General features: G+C 44.9%; 1 protein-coding gene across 2 annotated transcripts in view; it reads left to right on the top strand.

Moving 5' to 3' along the window:
- LOC111143076 (wntless Wnt ligand secretion mediator) overlaps window positions 1-15,047 on the top strand; it is a 101,247-nt gene extending 86,200 nt beyond the window's left edge. The window contains exons 11-12 of one of the 2 annotated variants that reach the window (XM_022496532.1): window positions 3,278-3,431; window positions 14,096-15,047. In XM_022496532.1, coding sequence (XP_022352240.1) covers window positions 3,278-3,431; window positions 14,096-14,205 — 264 coding nt within the window. In that variant the 3' untranslated portion in view covers window positions 14,206-15,047. The remainder of the gene's footprint in view (window positions 1-3,277; window positions 3,432-14,095) is intronic. The other variant, XM_022496533.1, reaches the window with a different exon arrangement.
- The last annotated feature ends 1,111 nt before the right edge of the window (window positions 15,048-16,158 follow it).

The raw sequence follows: 16,158 nt of genomic DNA, 5'->3' as shown, positions 1-16,158 counted from the left end.
ATATTGCTACTCTTGGGGCGCCTGGGGGCTCAGTCATTAACCATCTGCCTTTGGCTTAGGTCCTGATTCCAGGGTCCTGGGATTGAGCCCCGTGTCAGGCACTCTGTTCTGCAGGAAGCCTGCTTCTCCCTCTCCCACTCCCCCTGCTTGTGGTCCCTCTCTCGCTGTGTCTCTCTCTGTCAAATAAGTAAATAAAATCTTTAAAAAAAAAAAAAAAGGATAATATTCCTACTCTTTTATTACATAATGGTTAAGAATATCTTCTTTTGGAGTCAGAGTCACGACTTTCTAACTGAGCAATCTTGGGCAAGATAACGTACCTCACTGTGGCACAGTTTTCCCCTGTGTTGAGTGGAAATGCTACCTGCCAACTAATGAAGCTATTAAGACTAAATAATATCTTCCATGTAAAATTCTTACAGTAGTGTCTGACGTAGTAGCATTGAATAAATGTTAACTGTCATTACCCTTGTTATTTTAAAAAGTCTTAGTTTTGCTAATATCTGTGTTAGTAATATTTAAGTGAAATAATACTTATTACCCATTGACTCACTTTTAAGTACAGTCATCATTCTTTATTGTGGAATGCAATAGTTTCTCTTTACTTTGCCATCAGATACTTCCTTCAAACAACTGTTTCTGTCCTCCCTTTCTACTTCCATGTACTGGCATTCCTACACATGCCTGTACTTTTATCCATATTCATTCAACAAACATCCATCTGTCAAATACCATTGTGAACCAGGCGTACAGTGGGTGTTTCCTTAGATCTGTCATGCCAGTCCCAACAAGAACCACTTTCAGCAAAAAGGTACTGAGGATTCCCAGCTTATGTCATAGGAAGTAGGGTCTCTTGGAGCAGAGAGACCTATTGAGGGGCCTGCTGTCTTAACAGAGTAGAAGAAAATTAGAGCTGCCTTACTCCATCATTACCTGTAGTTCACCCAGTCCAGCCTCCCCTCTGTCCTCTCAAACAGAACTGTTCCCTTTGTTATGACAGCAGGCACATATGTTTCCAGGAATTATCTTAAGACTCCCTCTTCTCTTCCATTATATGCATTAAAATCATCTTAAGTATGCCCTAAGTACTGTAATTTTTATAAAATTACAGTATTCTCTTCTTTTAAGAAGAGTGACATTTGGAGACATTTCTAAGAAGTTCGTTCTAAGTAGTTTGAATGCTTATACATTGTTCTAAAATCAGAAGTGGTTATGAAATTCTTCTTTGCCAAAAATATTCCTGAGCACATTGTATCAAGTGAATTGTTTCCAAAAATAAGTAAGCATTCGTGATTAGTGGTTTATGCATCACAAAAGTGAAAAATTATGTATCACCAAGGCCAAACTAAAATTGGTAAGTCTATAGTTAGTTAACCTAACTAATGGACACTCCAGGTCTTTCAAAAGGAAACACCTACACTTATAATTTTATTATGCCTGGGGCCCCAGTGGGTCATGAGGTATAAAGAAGGTGTCAGGTGAATATACACCCATTGCCTCATGAATAGGAGGTGAAATCCACCTGCTTGTCAAAGTCATTAACATTTAGATATAGCTTACCGTCTCACACTGTAGCTTCTAGGAGAGGGGGCTTCTAGAAATGGCTTATATAACCCAGCCTCATTAAGTTCTCACAGGGACATTTGTCCAGTATTCTTCTACTCCATTTATGATTTCCTGTAGCAAGCAGAAGTGGTTAGAATCATTTCATTGATCTTAGGACTGGCACAAGTTTTTAGTCACTAGGCTCAGTAGTTCTGTTGACAGTTCTTAGTGTAATCCATATGTCATCAGACAGCCCTCGAAACAATTACGAAGTCATTAACATAGAGAAAGGCAGCCTCAAAACATTCCTGGAGAATTGTAAAGGGTGTGAAAGATTCATAATTACCTTCATGAGTGACTTACATAGAGTACGTTATAGACACAGATTTATTGTTCATTGTCTTAGGAAATTTTTTTTTTTAGATTTTTTTTTTTTTTGACACAGAGAGAGAGATATCACAAGTAGACAGAGAGGCAGACAGAAAGACGGGGGGGAAGCAGGCTCCCCGCTGAGCAGAGAGCCTGATGCAGGGCTCGATCCCATGACCTGAGATCATGACCTGGGCGGAAGGCTTAACCCACTGAGCCACCCAGCGCCGCTGTCTTAGGAAATTTCTAGAAACATTTTTACTTAATTCTCCTCAGTAACCCTGCAAGTTTGTTTTGTAGGGTTTTGTTTTGTTTTTTGTTTTTAAGATTTTAGTTATTTAATTGAGAGAGAGCAAGTAAGAAAGAGAGCACAAGTGGGGGAGAGAGGCAGAGGAGAGAGGGAGAAGCAGACTCTCTGGGTAGCTGGGAGCCTGATGTGGGACTCGATTCCAGGACTCCAGTGTCATGACCTGAGCTGAAGGCAGATGCTTAACCAACTGTGCCACCCAGGCACTCCTCTACTTTGTACTTAAAGAAACTGCAGTTCAGAGTCTTAATCTTCTCTTACGTTAATCAGAGTAAGTGGTAAAGTCTACATTTGCATCCTGATCTCTGACTCTAGGCCCGTGTCTTTTCTGCTTCCCTGCACTGCCCCACTAAGGAAGGCTACTCACTTATTTAATGAGCCTGTCTTCACTGAGCCCCTGTGGGGCATCAGGCACCAAGGATTGGCAGTAAACAGGTCAGAAGTGGTCTCTGCCTGCAGGGAGTTTACATCGAGCTGGGAAGACAGACCGCAGAGGAGGAGTCAAGAGTTGTGGATAAGTGTGAGACTCAAACACAATTTCCATATATTAGGGATAACGGTGTACTGTTATTTAAGAAAGAGCTACTCCCCGGATGATTCTGATACGCAGCCAACAGGAGAACCACTGACTTTGTATCTGACACGCAGTAAACCCTCAGTGAACGTAAATTCATACTAGTATGATTTAGCTTTAAAAAAGAGGCCTGGGTGCCTGAGTAGTTCAGTAAGTTAAATGTCTGCCTTTGGCTCAGGTCATGATCCCAGGGTTCTGGGATCAAGCCCCGAATCCATTGGGCTCCCTGCTCATCAGGGAGTCTACTTCTCCTTCTCCCTCTGCCCCTTCTCCCACTCAGGCTCCCTCATTCTCTCTCTCTCTCTCTCTCTTTCTTTCAAAAATAAATAAATAAATCACCTAAAAAAGAAAAACAGGGGTCCTACAAGGCCCTTTACTTTTCCCATATATAGAAGACATTCAATTTTTGTGTGGGTTGATTCCTGTCTCCGTGTTATGTTTCTTCTTGGTTCCAATTAAATGTTACTGTTCTTTTTCCGTAGGTGACGGAAGGCCATTGGAAGTGGGGCGGTGTCACAGTCCAAGTGAACAGTGCCTTTTTCACAGGCATTTATGGGATGTGGAACCTGTATGTCTTTGCTTTGATGTTCTTATATGCACCCTCCCATAAGAACTATGGGGAAGACCAGTCCAATGGTGAGTTTGTCTCTTTAGCAGAGCTTTATTCAGGATAATTCAGCTTCAGTTTCTACAAGATCCACTTAGGAAAGGCTCTGGGTTCCCTGGTCAAACTTGCCCTCCAAATGTCAGTAAGTACCCCTGGGGTACTGGGGAGCCATAAGGAAAAAAGCCAGCACAGGGCAGATATTTCTTTTAAGTCCTTGTGCCTTTTTTTAAATCTTCAAACATGGAGAATATTGCAGTCTAGTCTGAAAGAGGTGCCCCTTTTAGTATAAAACTTAAAATTGCTTTCCTCAATTTTCTGAGCAAAATTGACTCTCAGAGATTATGCCGTATTTATTCTTCTGACTTGAGAAGCATGATCTTAAGCTATCAGGTGGAATGGGACTGGATTCTGAGAGTTGAAGACTGAGCTGGCTTCGTTTTTCTCCTGCCCAATCTTGTGCAAGGCTGTTGACACGCGTCCACACCAATAGCTATTCACCCGTCCCCATGGTCTTCTTCTCCCTAAATGCTACTGACGCTACGAGGAACCTTAGGGAACCTAGCCAGTCTGGCTGTTTTGTAGATGATGAAACGGAGGCCCAGAGAGGGGAAGTGCTTGGCCGGGGTGTCTTTACCAGCAGTGGCAGAGGGAAATGACTGTCACTGCTCCAGGCCATGCTCTTAACTTGGAATAGGTGGCCTGGTAAACAACATGTCTGATAGCTCCTTTTTCTCTGACAGCTCAGTCCTACACTGTTGGGCCCCACCCTTACTCTGCCTTCTCTTTGTCACACCTGCTTTACCCTTGCCGTGTTCTCGCTCTTCCCCAAGTATTAGATGCTCCTTCTCAAATCCAAGCCAGTGCCCTTCACTCCCTTGGAGCAAAGTCCAGGGCTTTAGGTCTGCATGTCTGCTGTGGGACCACGGCTGGGCCTTGCTCATAGGAAGTACTCAACACAAGTGTGTGTTGAAGGAATGGATTCATATCCTGGGTCCATTTGGGTCTAATAAAACCCTCCCCACCTTCTGGGCTCATTCAAAATGCTGCTTCTTTCTTGAAACCTATTCCAGAACACTCTAGTTGGAGCCCAGAAAACTATATCCAATAGAATGTTGTTGCCATGGGATATTGCTGGGTTTTAGTAGTCAAATTTGAGAACCATTGGGTTTTTAATTGGCATTAATGAGGTTTTTACTGCAGGACATCTTAATGCCTTTAGTGCCTTAATTTTTACTATAGGTCCTTTTAAATGGGTGGGCGTAATAGCATTCCCCAAAATTATTGAATTATTTGGCCCTGGACCCCTTTTTCCAGGCAGTGTTTTTTTTGTTTTTTTTTGTTTTTTTTGTTTTTTTGGAAATGGTGTTCTAAAGAACAGGCCTGGGGAAACACAATTATCCTTTTCATATGACACTTGCTGTATAAATGCAGTAGATAAATTTGCCTGTGTCTTCTCTCTCCTGTTGGAATACTGACTCCTTAAGAGCAAGGACAGGTTCTTAAGGGTGCTTTGAAAATGTTGTTTGAATTAATGCTTTAGAAATAAGTGTTCTAGATTCGTTTTTATATTTCAGAGGTGGGCCATTGATCTTGAGAGCTGAGTTAAAAGGAGGGGGTGATGACGGTGATGGTGTGGGAAATGAAGGGCAGCTCTGTTGAAAGTTGGGGCCGTGGATGATTCTCAGCCACCATCCACCTCAATACCATACTTGCCACTTCTGTGTAAGAGTGTCCTTCAGGCCTGTCTTCCTTCCTGCTCCTTGGCTGGTCGCACTCCGCGTGGGGAATGGTGGCACATAACCTCTCAAGTAGTGGACCTCCAGAACACCAGCAGGAAGGGGTGCTGGGCTTGTGAACAAGAATCTTAATTTCATTTCGTGGTCATCCTGTTGGACTTTGACAGAAACCACATGGGCATGTCCTCGACTTGAGAGTATTGAGCAGGAATCCAGTAGATGAAGTTCCTGCCTTCCAGGGAAATTCCCCATAAAGCAGTCGCTGGACTTCCTGGGAAGTTGGAATGATACTACTAATGGGTAATAGTTACTGAATACTAACCACATACTAGAGCACTTTATGTAAACTATTCTGGTGGTTTGGGTTTGGTGACTCTGGCATACTACTTAACCTTTGTGCACTACTTCTCCCAGTTGTGTGATCTCTTAAAGTCTTGGAACTGTGAAGGTCTGTGGTTCTCTTTCTTCCCGTTGGCAAAGAGGAGCATCTCTTATGAAAGTGGCAGCTCAGGGGGGTGATTCTGTCCCAGGTAAGGGGTTTCCCAACACTGGTAAGAATTTGCCCATCCTAGCACTTTTAGGCACGTGGAAGCCAGAGCTGTGGCCAGCCCCTTAGAGGTAGGCTGACTGCCTGTCACCCTGTTGGGCCAAATGCTTGATTTGCAAGCCAGGTATTAGGCAGCTCCCATTGGGACTTCTTACTCTGCACAACAGCCACCCTCTGAGGCTTAAAGAAACTTTGCAATTGAGAATAGCCCTCCCCACAGATTTGGGCTGGGGGCAGGGAGAGGTGGCTTGACCTGTAACTTCACAGAAAGCTCAAAAGCTAGTTCTCACCAGAAGGTCCTATCCCCCAAATCCCTTGCCAAATGTATTTGTGTTTATTTGTTTTGGGATTGTCAGGGTGCCACTAGCATCTAGGGGTCAGAATCTAAGGATGTTAAGTGTCCTGCCAAGAGCAAAATAGTCCCCTGGAGTAGGGAATTGTCCATCCTAAAATGCCAATAGGGCCCTTGTTGAAAAAACAAATTTTCAAGCAGTTAAGTGGGCAGGCTCTTTTGGGACCCTGTTCCGATCATAAACACGAGCCACACACCTTAGCAGTTCTGTGATGGTGACATGATCGGCTGTGATTTCACAGCCGCCCGTGAGCCCCCGGCCGCTTGTTGTGTCCTTCCATTCCTGCGTCATGCTGTGACCTTGTGACTTTGGAAGGGGCTTTTCCGTGTCTGGTTCTCGGATCATGTTCCTTCTCTGCCCTCCTTCACTTCTCATCTCTTTGTCTACCGCCAGACCACACAGTGTCTCCCAGGAGTTACAGGATTTTGAAGCTCCTTGGAAAGAGCTAGTTCAAAGTATTATGGAAACCTAGAAAATGAACTCCTCGGGAGTTACACCGTATTTTTAAATTCTCTGGATCTCTGGATGACATCCCTTCTCCTCCCCCAGGCTTCCCATGCTCCTTTCCCTTTCTCGTGGAAAGTTTTTATTTTTAAGTTGGCTTGGGCTCCCCCGCTCCTTTGCTTTTAAGGTCCAGAGCCAAGAATTCAGATCTCTGGCTATGGAGAATGAATCCCAGGTGTGTGGTGCTTCTTGCCTTGGTGAGATGGACCTCTGGAAAAAGCTCCTTTCCAGGAACTTGGCAGGTGGTTTCTGAGGCAGCCAAAGGGGATAAAGAAAGAAAAGGAACATTGAGAGGGATTGTTTTGTTTGGACGTGGAGAGGAGATGCCAAGAACTGCCAGGAGGGAGTGGGTAGGAAGGAAATGAAAGCAGAGAGCATAGACTTTAGCCTCTCCCTTTTGGTCAAGGAATGGACGGAGAGAAACAAAGCAGATGGCAGGTTCTAGAAAGGCTGGCTTTCTAAAGAGCATTTTTTTTTCCTTATACATGTGTTTCTCTTTTACTGTGTGGATCGGAAAATGACCCTTAGAAATGAACCCCTGAGTACCTCAGTGCTTAGCACTGTGTCAGGTTTGATCAGATGGAGTGACCTGAAGCCCAAAGGAGGGACCAAGACACAGTCCCTGCTCTCATGGAGCTAGTAGCCTGGTCTGAGAGGCAAGGCTTCCTTGGCTGCCTCTTGAAACTCGGGACATGGCAGAATAGCTCTAGGCTGGAACACTTTCATGTTTTTAGCAGTTGATGGGTGCTGCAAAGGTATGGCGCTTTGGGTTCCATCTTGTAGTTGGTTGATTCATCATAGTTGGTGACAGAAACATTCTCACGTCAGTTATTTCATATACATACATATATATATATATATATATATCTTTAAGTATAATCATTTTATGTGTGTATGTGTGTGTACATATTATTGTGTGTTTGTATACACACATATACAAACAGACATACAACTTTTTAAAAAATATTTTATTTATTTATTTGAGAGAGAATGAGTATGAGAGGGGAGAGGTCAGAGGGAGAAGCAGACACCCCCACCCCTGCGCTGAGCAGGGGACCCCGACGTGGGTCTCAATCCCGGGACTCCAGGATCACGACCCAAGCTGAAGGCAGTCTCTCAACCAATTGAGCCACCCAGGTGCCCTGACTTGTTTTAATTTAGCAAAGATATTTTAGACCTCATTCTTTTAAGGACCTTCACATTTTCTGCCCAGCTCCTGCTACCTTCTCATTAAAGTTGTTCTTTTTACCTGTTCCCATAAGCAATTTGTGAATCATTCTAGTTGTCTTCCCAGGCAGACACGAATTGCAGCAGGCTGATGTTAACCTTAGGTCGGAGCGAAGATGGCATCTCCCAGGGGCTCAGCATCGATACTGTCCACACTCAACAAACTGTCCAAACACCCTCAGCCACCAATTCATGTGGAAAAAAAGTTGGAGCTGCTTATGAAGTCAGACAGTTCTTAATAATAGCTTTCATTTCTGTATTCTTTCGTCTATAGAATTCTTGTCAGAAGGTTTTAGAAAAAAACTGAGAAACGGAATTCCTGACTGGATGACTGTGACGAAGGGTACAGGAGACGCTCTAATTGCCAACTGGTTGCTTTCTATTTCTATTCGCACTAAATGTCTTCTGTCTGACACACTCATTCTGCTGGAAGCCACAGCAGCAACCCCGGATCCTATGTCTTGGTAGCTTGCTACCACGCTGTGTCAGTTTTCCTGCCAGAGGCTTCTAAGGTCTCCTGCTGCTTGTTTCACAGGAAAGGTGGCTTTGGCTTTTGTTGCCTCAATAAATGTTTGGTTTGAGTCATGAGGCTTTGACAGTGGCTGCCTTTTATTGAGGCCTTTCCCCTGGTTGTATGTTAGATGACCCACCCATGGCTGGCCTGGCTTCTTGATGTCTGTGAGCAGTGATGGAAGTGGTCTTACCACCAGGGCTGGACTCAGACTCTGAAGTGGGTCTCGATATCCTTTTCCTAATGAAGATGGGAAGCCTGTAACAAGCCATCACCAGCCGAGCACCTCCACTCTGCTGAATGGAGCTGGGCACTTCCCGTCTCGCGCCTCTCCCAGGGCTGCTGTCCTTCCAGTGACCTGATCTTTCCTTTCCCAGGCAAAGTAAATAATTTTTTCCAGCTCTTCGAATGACTATTACCCTACCCTCAATCACCTTCTTGGGAGGAACTTTCTGCTTCCTAAATTTATCAGTTTGGGAAGCCTGCTATTGCAGATACCACAGAATGAGAAATCTATGTATTTTTTCACAGTTCTAAAGACTGGAAGTCCAAGATCAAAGTTTCGGCAGGACTGGTTTCTTCTGATGCTTCTTTTCTTGGCTTGTAGATGGTCATCTTCTCTCTGTGTCCTCACATGGTCTTTCGTCTGTGTGTCTCTGTACCCTAATCTCCTTTTCACATAAAGACATAGGTCATATTGGATTAGGGACCTTCCCTATGACCTCATGTTAATTCCATACCTCTTTAAAGGCGCTGTCTCCACATATAGTCACATTCTGAGGTACTAGGAATTAGGAATTCAACAAATGAATTTTGGAAGGATATAATTCAGCCCATAACATTAAGATTTCACTCAAAATGCCTAGGTTTTATTGTGTCCACCCTCTTGCAGTTGCCTGGTTCTTGGTATCTAGAGGTACTTTGGAGGTAGGTGGGGAATGGCTCACCCCATGCCTGGTATAAACCACCTAAATGCCTGAAAGTGACTAAGAGATGGCTGGATCCAGGCCACTGTGCCCCAACCCCTTGAAGGGGTCACAAAAACCAAGCCATCCTGAGGCACACCTATTTTCCAGTTGAGGGTTCCATGGGGAACACAAGAGCTGCTGTGCTGGGCTAAACCACCCACACACAGTGGAGCAGGGAGGACCTGGATTGGTGTATACCAGGAGAGTCTTTGTGGATGCTGTAATGAGCACTTAGTACCTATCAGAAACTGCAGTGGTTATTTATATATATTTTTTTTAAGATTTTATTTATTTATTTGACAGATAGAGATCACAGGTAGGCAGCGAGACAGGCAGAGAGAGAGGAGGAAGCAGGCTCCCTGCTGAGCAGAGAGCCCGATGTGGGGCTCGATCCCAGGACCCTGGGATCACGACCTGAGCCGAAGGCAGAGGCTTTAACCCACTGAGCCACCCAGGCACTCCCGGTTATTTATATTCTTTGAAAAAAAATTTTTTTGAAGATTTTTAAGAACCTACTCTCCACTTAAAAAAATGTATATGTATTTTTGTGTGTGTGTGTGAGAGAGCAGGAGCAGGGTGGGAGGGGTAGAGGGAGAGGAAGAAGCAGGCTTCCCACTGAGCAAGGAGCCCAAGGAGGGAACTCCATTCTGCCACCCTGGGATCACGACCTGAGCCCAAGGCAGATGCTTAACCGACTGAGCCACCCAGGCGCCCCCTACTGTCCAATTTATTTTTAACACCCAAAGTGTAGGAGGGACATAACCTTAGAGTCAACCGTAGTCCTTTCCATGGAAATAGTTTAGCTTTACAAATACTCTACTCTCCTTGTATTTTTTAATACTACCATGAACCAGGCTGGACTCTATTACAAAGTTACCGTTTGAACTTAGTTTTGAAGGTGAATAGGAGGGAGGTCAGTATGGGACTAGAGAAAATTCCACAGGAAAGAATGAAGTCAAGGGTGTTATAAAAAGAACATAAGCGGGGCGCCTGGGTGGCTCATTGGGTTAGGCCTCTGCCTTCGGCCCAGGTCATGATCTCAGGGTCCTGGGATCAAGCCCCACATCGGGCTCTCGGCTCAGCGGGGAGCCTGCTTCCCCCTCTCCCTCTGCCTGCTGCTCTGCCTACTTGTGATCTCTCTCCCTCTATCAAATAAATAAATAAAATATTAAAAAAAAAAAAAAGAACATAAGCTTTGGAGGTAGACATAGATGGTTGGGAATCCTGGCTCCAGTGTGCACTGAGTCTGACCTAAAGAAATATGAACTCGTGGTGTGGGAGCTTTCTGGCTTCCAGGTCTGGTTAACATGGTGTTCATTCGCCTTGGTGGTTGTGAGGACAGAATTAGGTAGCCCCATAATGTTCTAAGACTGCTGGTCTCCCAGATTCTGTGAAACAATCTTGGAGTTAACCTTAGCACATTTTCTTTCCTTTACTACAGTAGCCACAGATACACAAGGGATCGTCATTAAAATGTGGCCAGTCTTAGGGAGCTCTGGTAATTGCTGTCCCATTATAGCGTAGTTTATAAAGCTTTCCGTGTCTCCGGGACGTGTTCCAGCCAGTTAGAATCAAGCAGTAAGCAGCTACATACCTGTGGATGCCATATCATAAATATGGATCCACTGATAGTCCTTGGTGAGTAAATCCAATGCCAGAGACTAGTCCCATTTCACAACAGTTAGACAGAAACAAGCCCTCATCTCCTTGTTAATTAGCTGAGAGCAGCTGACACCATAAGCAGGGAAAGAGATTTACTGCAAACTGAAGAATTCTTGTCTTTACCTTTCTTAATTTTTTCCCCATTTATTCTTCTCCTCTTCCCTAAACAAGAAACATAATGCATTTTTGGAAAGGGTTTTGTGGATTTTTGGTTTTTGGTTTGGTTTTGTTTCTTTTTTTTTTTTTTTTTTTTGCCTTAGAAAAGACTTTGAGCATGTTTGTATACTGAGTAGCAGGAGCCAAGAGTGAGGGAGAATAACAGATGGAGCAAGACCTTGGCAGAAGTAGGGGTTGGTGGAATTTGGAAAGAAATGGAGGGATTCCCACTCCTGCCATGTTACTGCCATATTCCCACATTCACTCCCTAAGGGGGATGCGGGCGGGGGGAGCTGGCCTTCAAGGTACAATAAAACCACACGTGAATGAATCATAGATTTGTCCAGCCGGGGTCCCATTGGTCTGGGTCCTTATCCCAGCTCTGCTGGGAGCAACCTGGTTCACATCAGAGAAATTAATTGCCTATTTGAGCCTCAGTGTCTTCCTATCTTATAAAGAAATATAAGGCATGCTGACCTGCTCCTAGTGCATAGGGTAAGTACTCATAAGTAACAGCTCTCTTTGCCACCCAGACACTGATATTGTGTGCTTTAAATTCTCTTTCATCAAATACGGAAGCAGAGTTAGCATGCTGCGTATCTCATCCAGATTATGCATGTATATGTTTGTGACCGTGACACATTGTATGTGGACTGCTGGCAGTCTTGCTGGTTGGTAGGAACTGGGTTGTTCACAAAGAATTAGCATAGCCTAAAGGTTTTGACAGCCTGGGTTCCTGAGCCTATTGGTCTGATTTGAATCCCACATCACAGGTTCCCAGCCTGGCCCTTGGGCAAGTTACTTAACCTCTCTGCGCCTCATCTGTTTTCTCATCAATAGAATGGAAATGATGACAGTAGCGATTCCGTCAAAGGGCTAGTATGAGGATTAAATATGTTAGTATTTGTAGAGTGTTTAGAACAGTGTCAGCACACGAGAAAGACCTCTCTGTGTGCTTATTAAAGTAATTTGGCTTATGTGGTATGGAGGATCATACACATTTTTTAGGACATGCTAATGAGAATTGCATTTTAAGCTTAAAGAATTAGCATCTTGGGTTCAAAACCTGAGTAGAATTACATTCTAGTGTCTATTTTTAAGTAGTCCTCAGTGAAAGAGATTCTTTAGGTAAACTCTTGGAGGTGCTAATGGCTTTATTGGGGTGGTCAGGACTGTCTTTGGAATTTTAATGACTCACGCAGACATCCACTTCCTGACTGTGGCTTTGAAGTTTTGATGGCTCACCCAGATATGCAAATCCAGAACTAGCTTTGACCCAGAAATTTGAGGCCTAGGCATTGTGCTAGACTGAGGAGTGGGCTAGAAGTTGCAACAGTGAGAATGCAAGCTGGTGACCTGGGAAAACTTGCTTGTTGTACAAGTAATGGTTCAGTGTGGCCTCTGGGGGCTCTGCGGAAGGCTTCTGTAGGCTCTGCACCCCATTGGTCTGTGTGCTGGCCCAAGGGAGGATAAAGCGGGATGTGCTAGAGGTTGGCCTGAGAGCCCCTTTATTACTTGCTCTGCCCCCAGTTCTGTGGGTCAGACCCTTGGGCAAATAGCCCTAAACACCATGAGCAGTCCTCTGCATCAGCTCATGACCCAGCTGCTGAAAGAAGGGAGTCTCTCAGGTAGAAAGCCGCAGACCAGCGTTTACTAAGACTGATGCTGCCGCACAGCTGCTGAGAAACGGGTCTAAGTGAAAAACTAATACCACATGGCAAATGTGAGGAGCACCAGCCTCACAGCCTGTGGGACCAGGGTGTGGGGTGACTCCTGGGTTCTGAGGCCTGCAGATGCGTTGAGGCCCAGCAGTTCTTAGATTAGTGACAAGACATTAGTTGTAAGCATAGGGCTGAAGCTTTCTTCTAAGTTTCAGCCCCAGTTGAAAGTGCACTTATTTATTTAATTCTGTGCTTTGAACTAGGACAAACTTTAGTCCCAGAAAATATGTGTACACAGTAGAAACATAAAGATATAAATATATAAAAGCATATATTGTAATAAAATAAAACATATACTAAAAATAGACATAGAACATATACAAATCACAGACCTAACCCTGACCTTTCATTCTCCAGCACCTCTTTCTGTAAATCTGCAAGTCCGTGCGCATCCCACCCAGACACGGTCTGAGAACAGTTAGGTCCTGATGTTTCCCATTTTCCCTTTGCCAGTTACATTTCATTTAGTTTGCCTCATGGCAGGTAGGATGCTTTAATTTACAGAAACATATTTTTTCTTGCTAGTGGAGAAAAGACTACATTATTCCATTCTAGCAGAGGAATATGTCTGTCACTGATGAGGAGTCCAAGACCACAGGTGTCGAGTACAGAATTCCAGGGGCAGCAGAAGATTTTGAGCACATTTCTAGGACTTTTTTTCCAGGAGCAGAAAACCCCTAAACGTTTCTAAACCCAGTCTGTTAGTAAATATAGGCAGGTCTTGTTTGCCCTCGCGTGGCGTAGCTGCTTTGTAAATTACTCACAGCAAGTGTGTCCGTGCCTCACTCCCCATCCCTGAGGAGGCGTGTTGTGCTGGTTTAGCCCTCAGCGCAGGCCTTGGAGTCAGACTTTCCTTCCCTGGCCAAGTTCCCGGCTCTGTTGTGTGTCTGCCTCTCCACCTGGGGCAGTGTCCTTACTTCCCTCCCTGTTTCCTCATCTCTAAAGCTGCTGGGATCCCAGCGCCCACCTGGGGTGGCTCTTGGGAGGATTAACTACGATTACATATAAAGCCTGGAGAATGGCGTCTGGTACAAAGTAAGCTCTCATTAAATGTTAATAATGACTACACATGATAGAAGCAGTATGCTGACTCATCTATCATTAATATCTCCTCCCTGAGAGACAGGAATGCTCCGAAAGTACCGCAGAGCCTGAGTGAAGGGGGTGCACGTTGGCCCAGGTGTTTGTGCCCTGGTGGTCTCTGGAAGCTCGGGATGTGGAAGAGGGCTGGTGTTGGGGCAGCCGTTATGGGGGTGAATGCCAGCTTCTTCCTCCTCGCACACATCTCACACCAAAAACCTGTTTCAGGTGATCTGGGTGTCCACAGTGGGGAGGAACTACAGCTCACCACCACCATCACTCATGTGGACGGACCCACCGAGATCTACAAGCTGACCCGCAAGGAGGCCCAGGAGTAAGAGGCTACAGCACCCGGCTGGGACGGTCCCGCATCTGGGCCCCTCTAGCTAGAGCGGGGAGCGTGCCCCAGAGAGTTCAGGCGCAGAGGAAAGCTCCAGGCTTCTGGCTGTGGTTTCCTGGACCAGCGGCAGAGACGTTCGTCAGTTCGCCTTCCGACTGTAGCTCTCGGAGGACAATTCCCGCAGCCACTAATGCGTTGTGTATGATAACAAAGCCTCTGATATGACACATTTTCTGTGATCATTGTTAATTAGTGACATAGTAACATCTGTAGCAGGTGGTTAGTAAACCTCATGTGTTGGGGGTGTTCTCCTTGGGGGATGGTTTGGGCCAGATGGGGTCTATATGGAGTGGAATATTTGACTCTCTTTCCTGTTTTAGATTCTAAGATAGATTTTAACATCTTTGCAGGCCAGGATAGGCTGTTGTCATAGTCTTCTCAAACCTAGTCTGTGACCACTTGTTGTTTGTTGGGGTTTTTTTTTCTATTTATATCACCAAGTAGCCTATTGAGTTAATATTTAAGTTGTCAATAGATGTGTGTCCCTATTTTTTATGGCATAATATAAAATAACTGAATTTCATGAGAAGGTCTATTACGCCAGGGGCATTTCAGCTTTAAAACCAAATCTGTATATCCAGTACTAACCAGTCTGTTGGATGTGGGTTTTAAAAAATGTTTGCTAAACTACCCGAGTAGGATTTATTGTATTAAATGGCCTTTGGGTCTGAAAAGCTTTTTTAACCTCTTGCTTAAAATGTGTTTTCTTTTGATAAGATGCTTCCAACAGCCTCCAAAAGTGTAGATCTGATCATTTAAATAAACCTGTATGTATGTGCCCTTATGGATACGCACACGTCGTCCGCCGCCTCCACCACCGCTCGTGCCCGCAGGATCTTTTCCCTGCTGAGTCTGGGGGTGGGGGTTGGGGATAACCGGCTGGGGAAGCAGCTTTATGAAAAGTTAAAATATTTTGCCACCAAATCAGAGTGTTTGGGGGGTGGTATCAATTTCTGGAGATAGGATAATACTTTCTGTGCTAGGCTGGCAACAAGCGCTCACACATGTGGCCCCAAGAGTGGGGAAGAAAAGTTAGAGGATGTACAGCCAGACATCTGCACCCCCACCCACTTCCCAAGTAGCCTGTTTCATTGCATTTTAACTCTGTCATCTGAGAGGCCACGTGGCACAGCAGAGAGAGAGGATACCGGATCGGGCGTTCCAAGGCACGTTTTCCTGTCATCATTAACAATATGACCTTGTTGAAACCTCCTGACCGAGCTGTTCCCTCACCTACAGACTGGCATTCATAACCTTTCATCGCTTCACAGGGTTGCCCTGCCAATTAAAAGAGTTAGAGTCTATGGAAATGTTCTTACGCTATAAGCCATATAAACATGTTCTTTGTGGAGTCGAGAAACCATTTTGTGAGTGTTTTTCACACACACGTGCCTGCAGGTCTGGGGCACATGCCATGGAATTTACCCACTCCGCAGCCTCCATCCTTTCTCTTCCCTGATTTTGGCTAAAGTCACACTCAGCCATGATGGAAAGACACACACACTTTGGCTTTGGCGCTTCTCCCGGGCCTTTTCCTATCCTGGTAAACACGTGATGTATGCAATCAGACACATTCGACATCTACTTTCTGATCAACCACTGCGGTGCCAGGAAATCCATGTAGCCTGTGCCTTGCCATCGGGACGGGAGGACGAATGTAAAATGTGACTAGTAATCTCCTGTCCCAAAGGATAGAGGGAGAGTTTCTTCTAAGGAGATAGGAAAGGCTTCAAGTTGGCCTTCAAGAAGTAAGATTTTACAAAGACCGAGGGGCAAAAGGGAAACAGTCCAAAAATCATAGGGGAAGTAAAGAGCAGAGAAGGTTTGGATGAGGCTGGTCCTCAGGCCTGGCTGGCACATGGGAGGAGTGGAAACAGCAGATGAGACCCGT

This window comes from Enhydra lutris, unplaced genomic scaffold (genome assembly GCF_002288905.1).
Source record: "Enhydra lutris kenyoni isolate GAN:26980312 unplaced genomic scaffold, ASM228890v2 scaffoldscaffold9, whole genome shotgun sequence".
Taxonomy (NCBI): Eukaryota; Metazoa; Chordata; class Mammalia; order Carnivora; family Mustelidae; genus Enhydra; species Enhydra lutris.
Note: the sequence above shows the minus strand (reverse complement) of the source record. Positions and strands in the feature narration are given on the sequence as shown.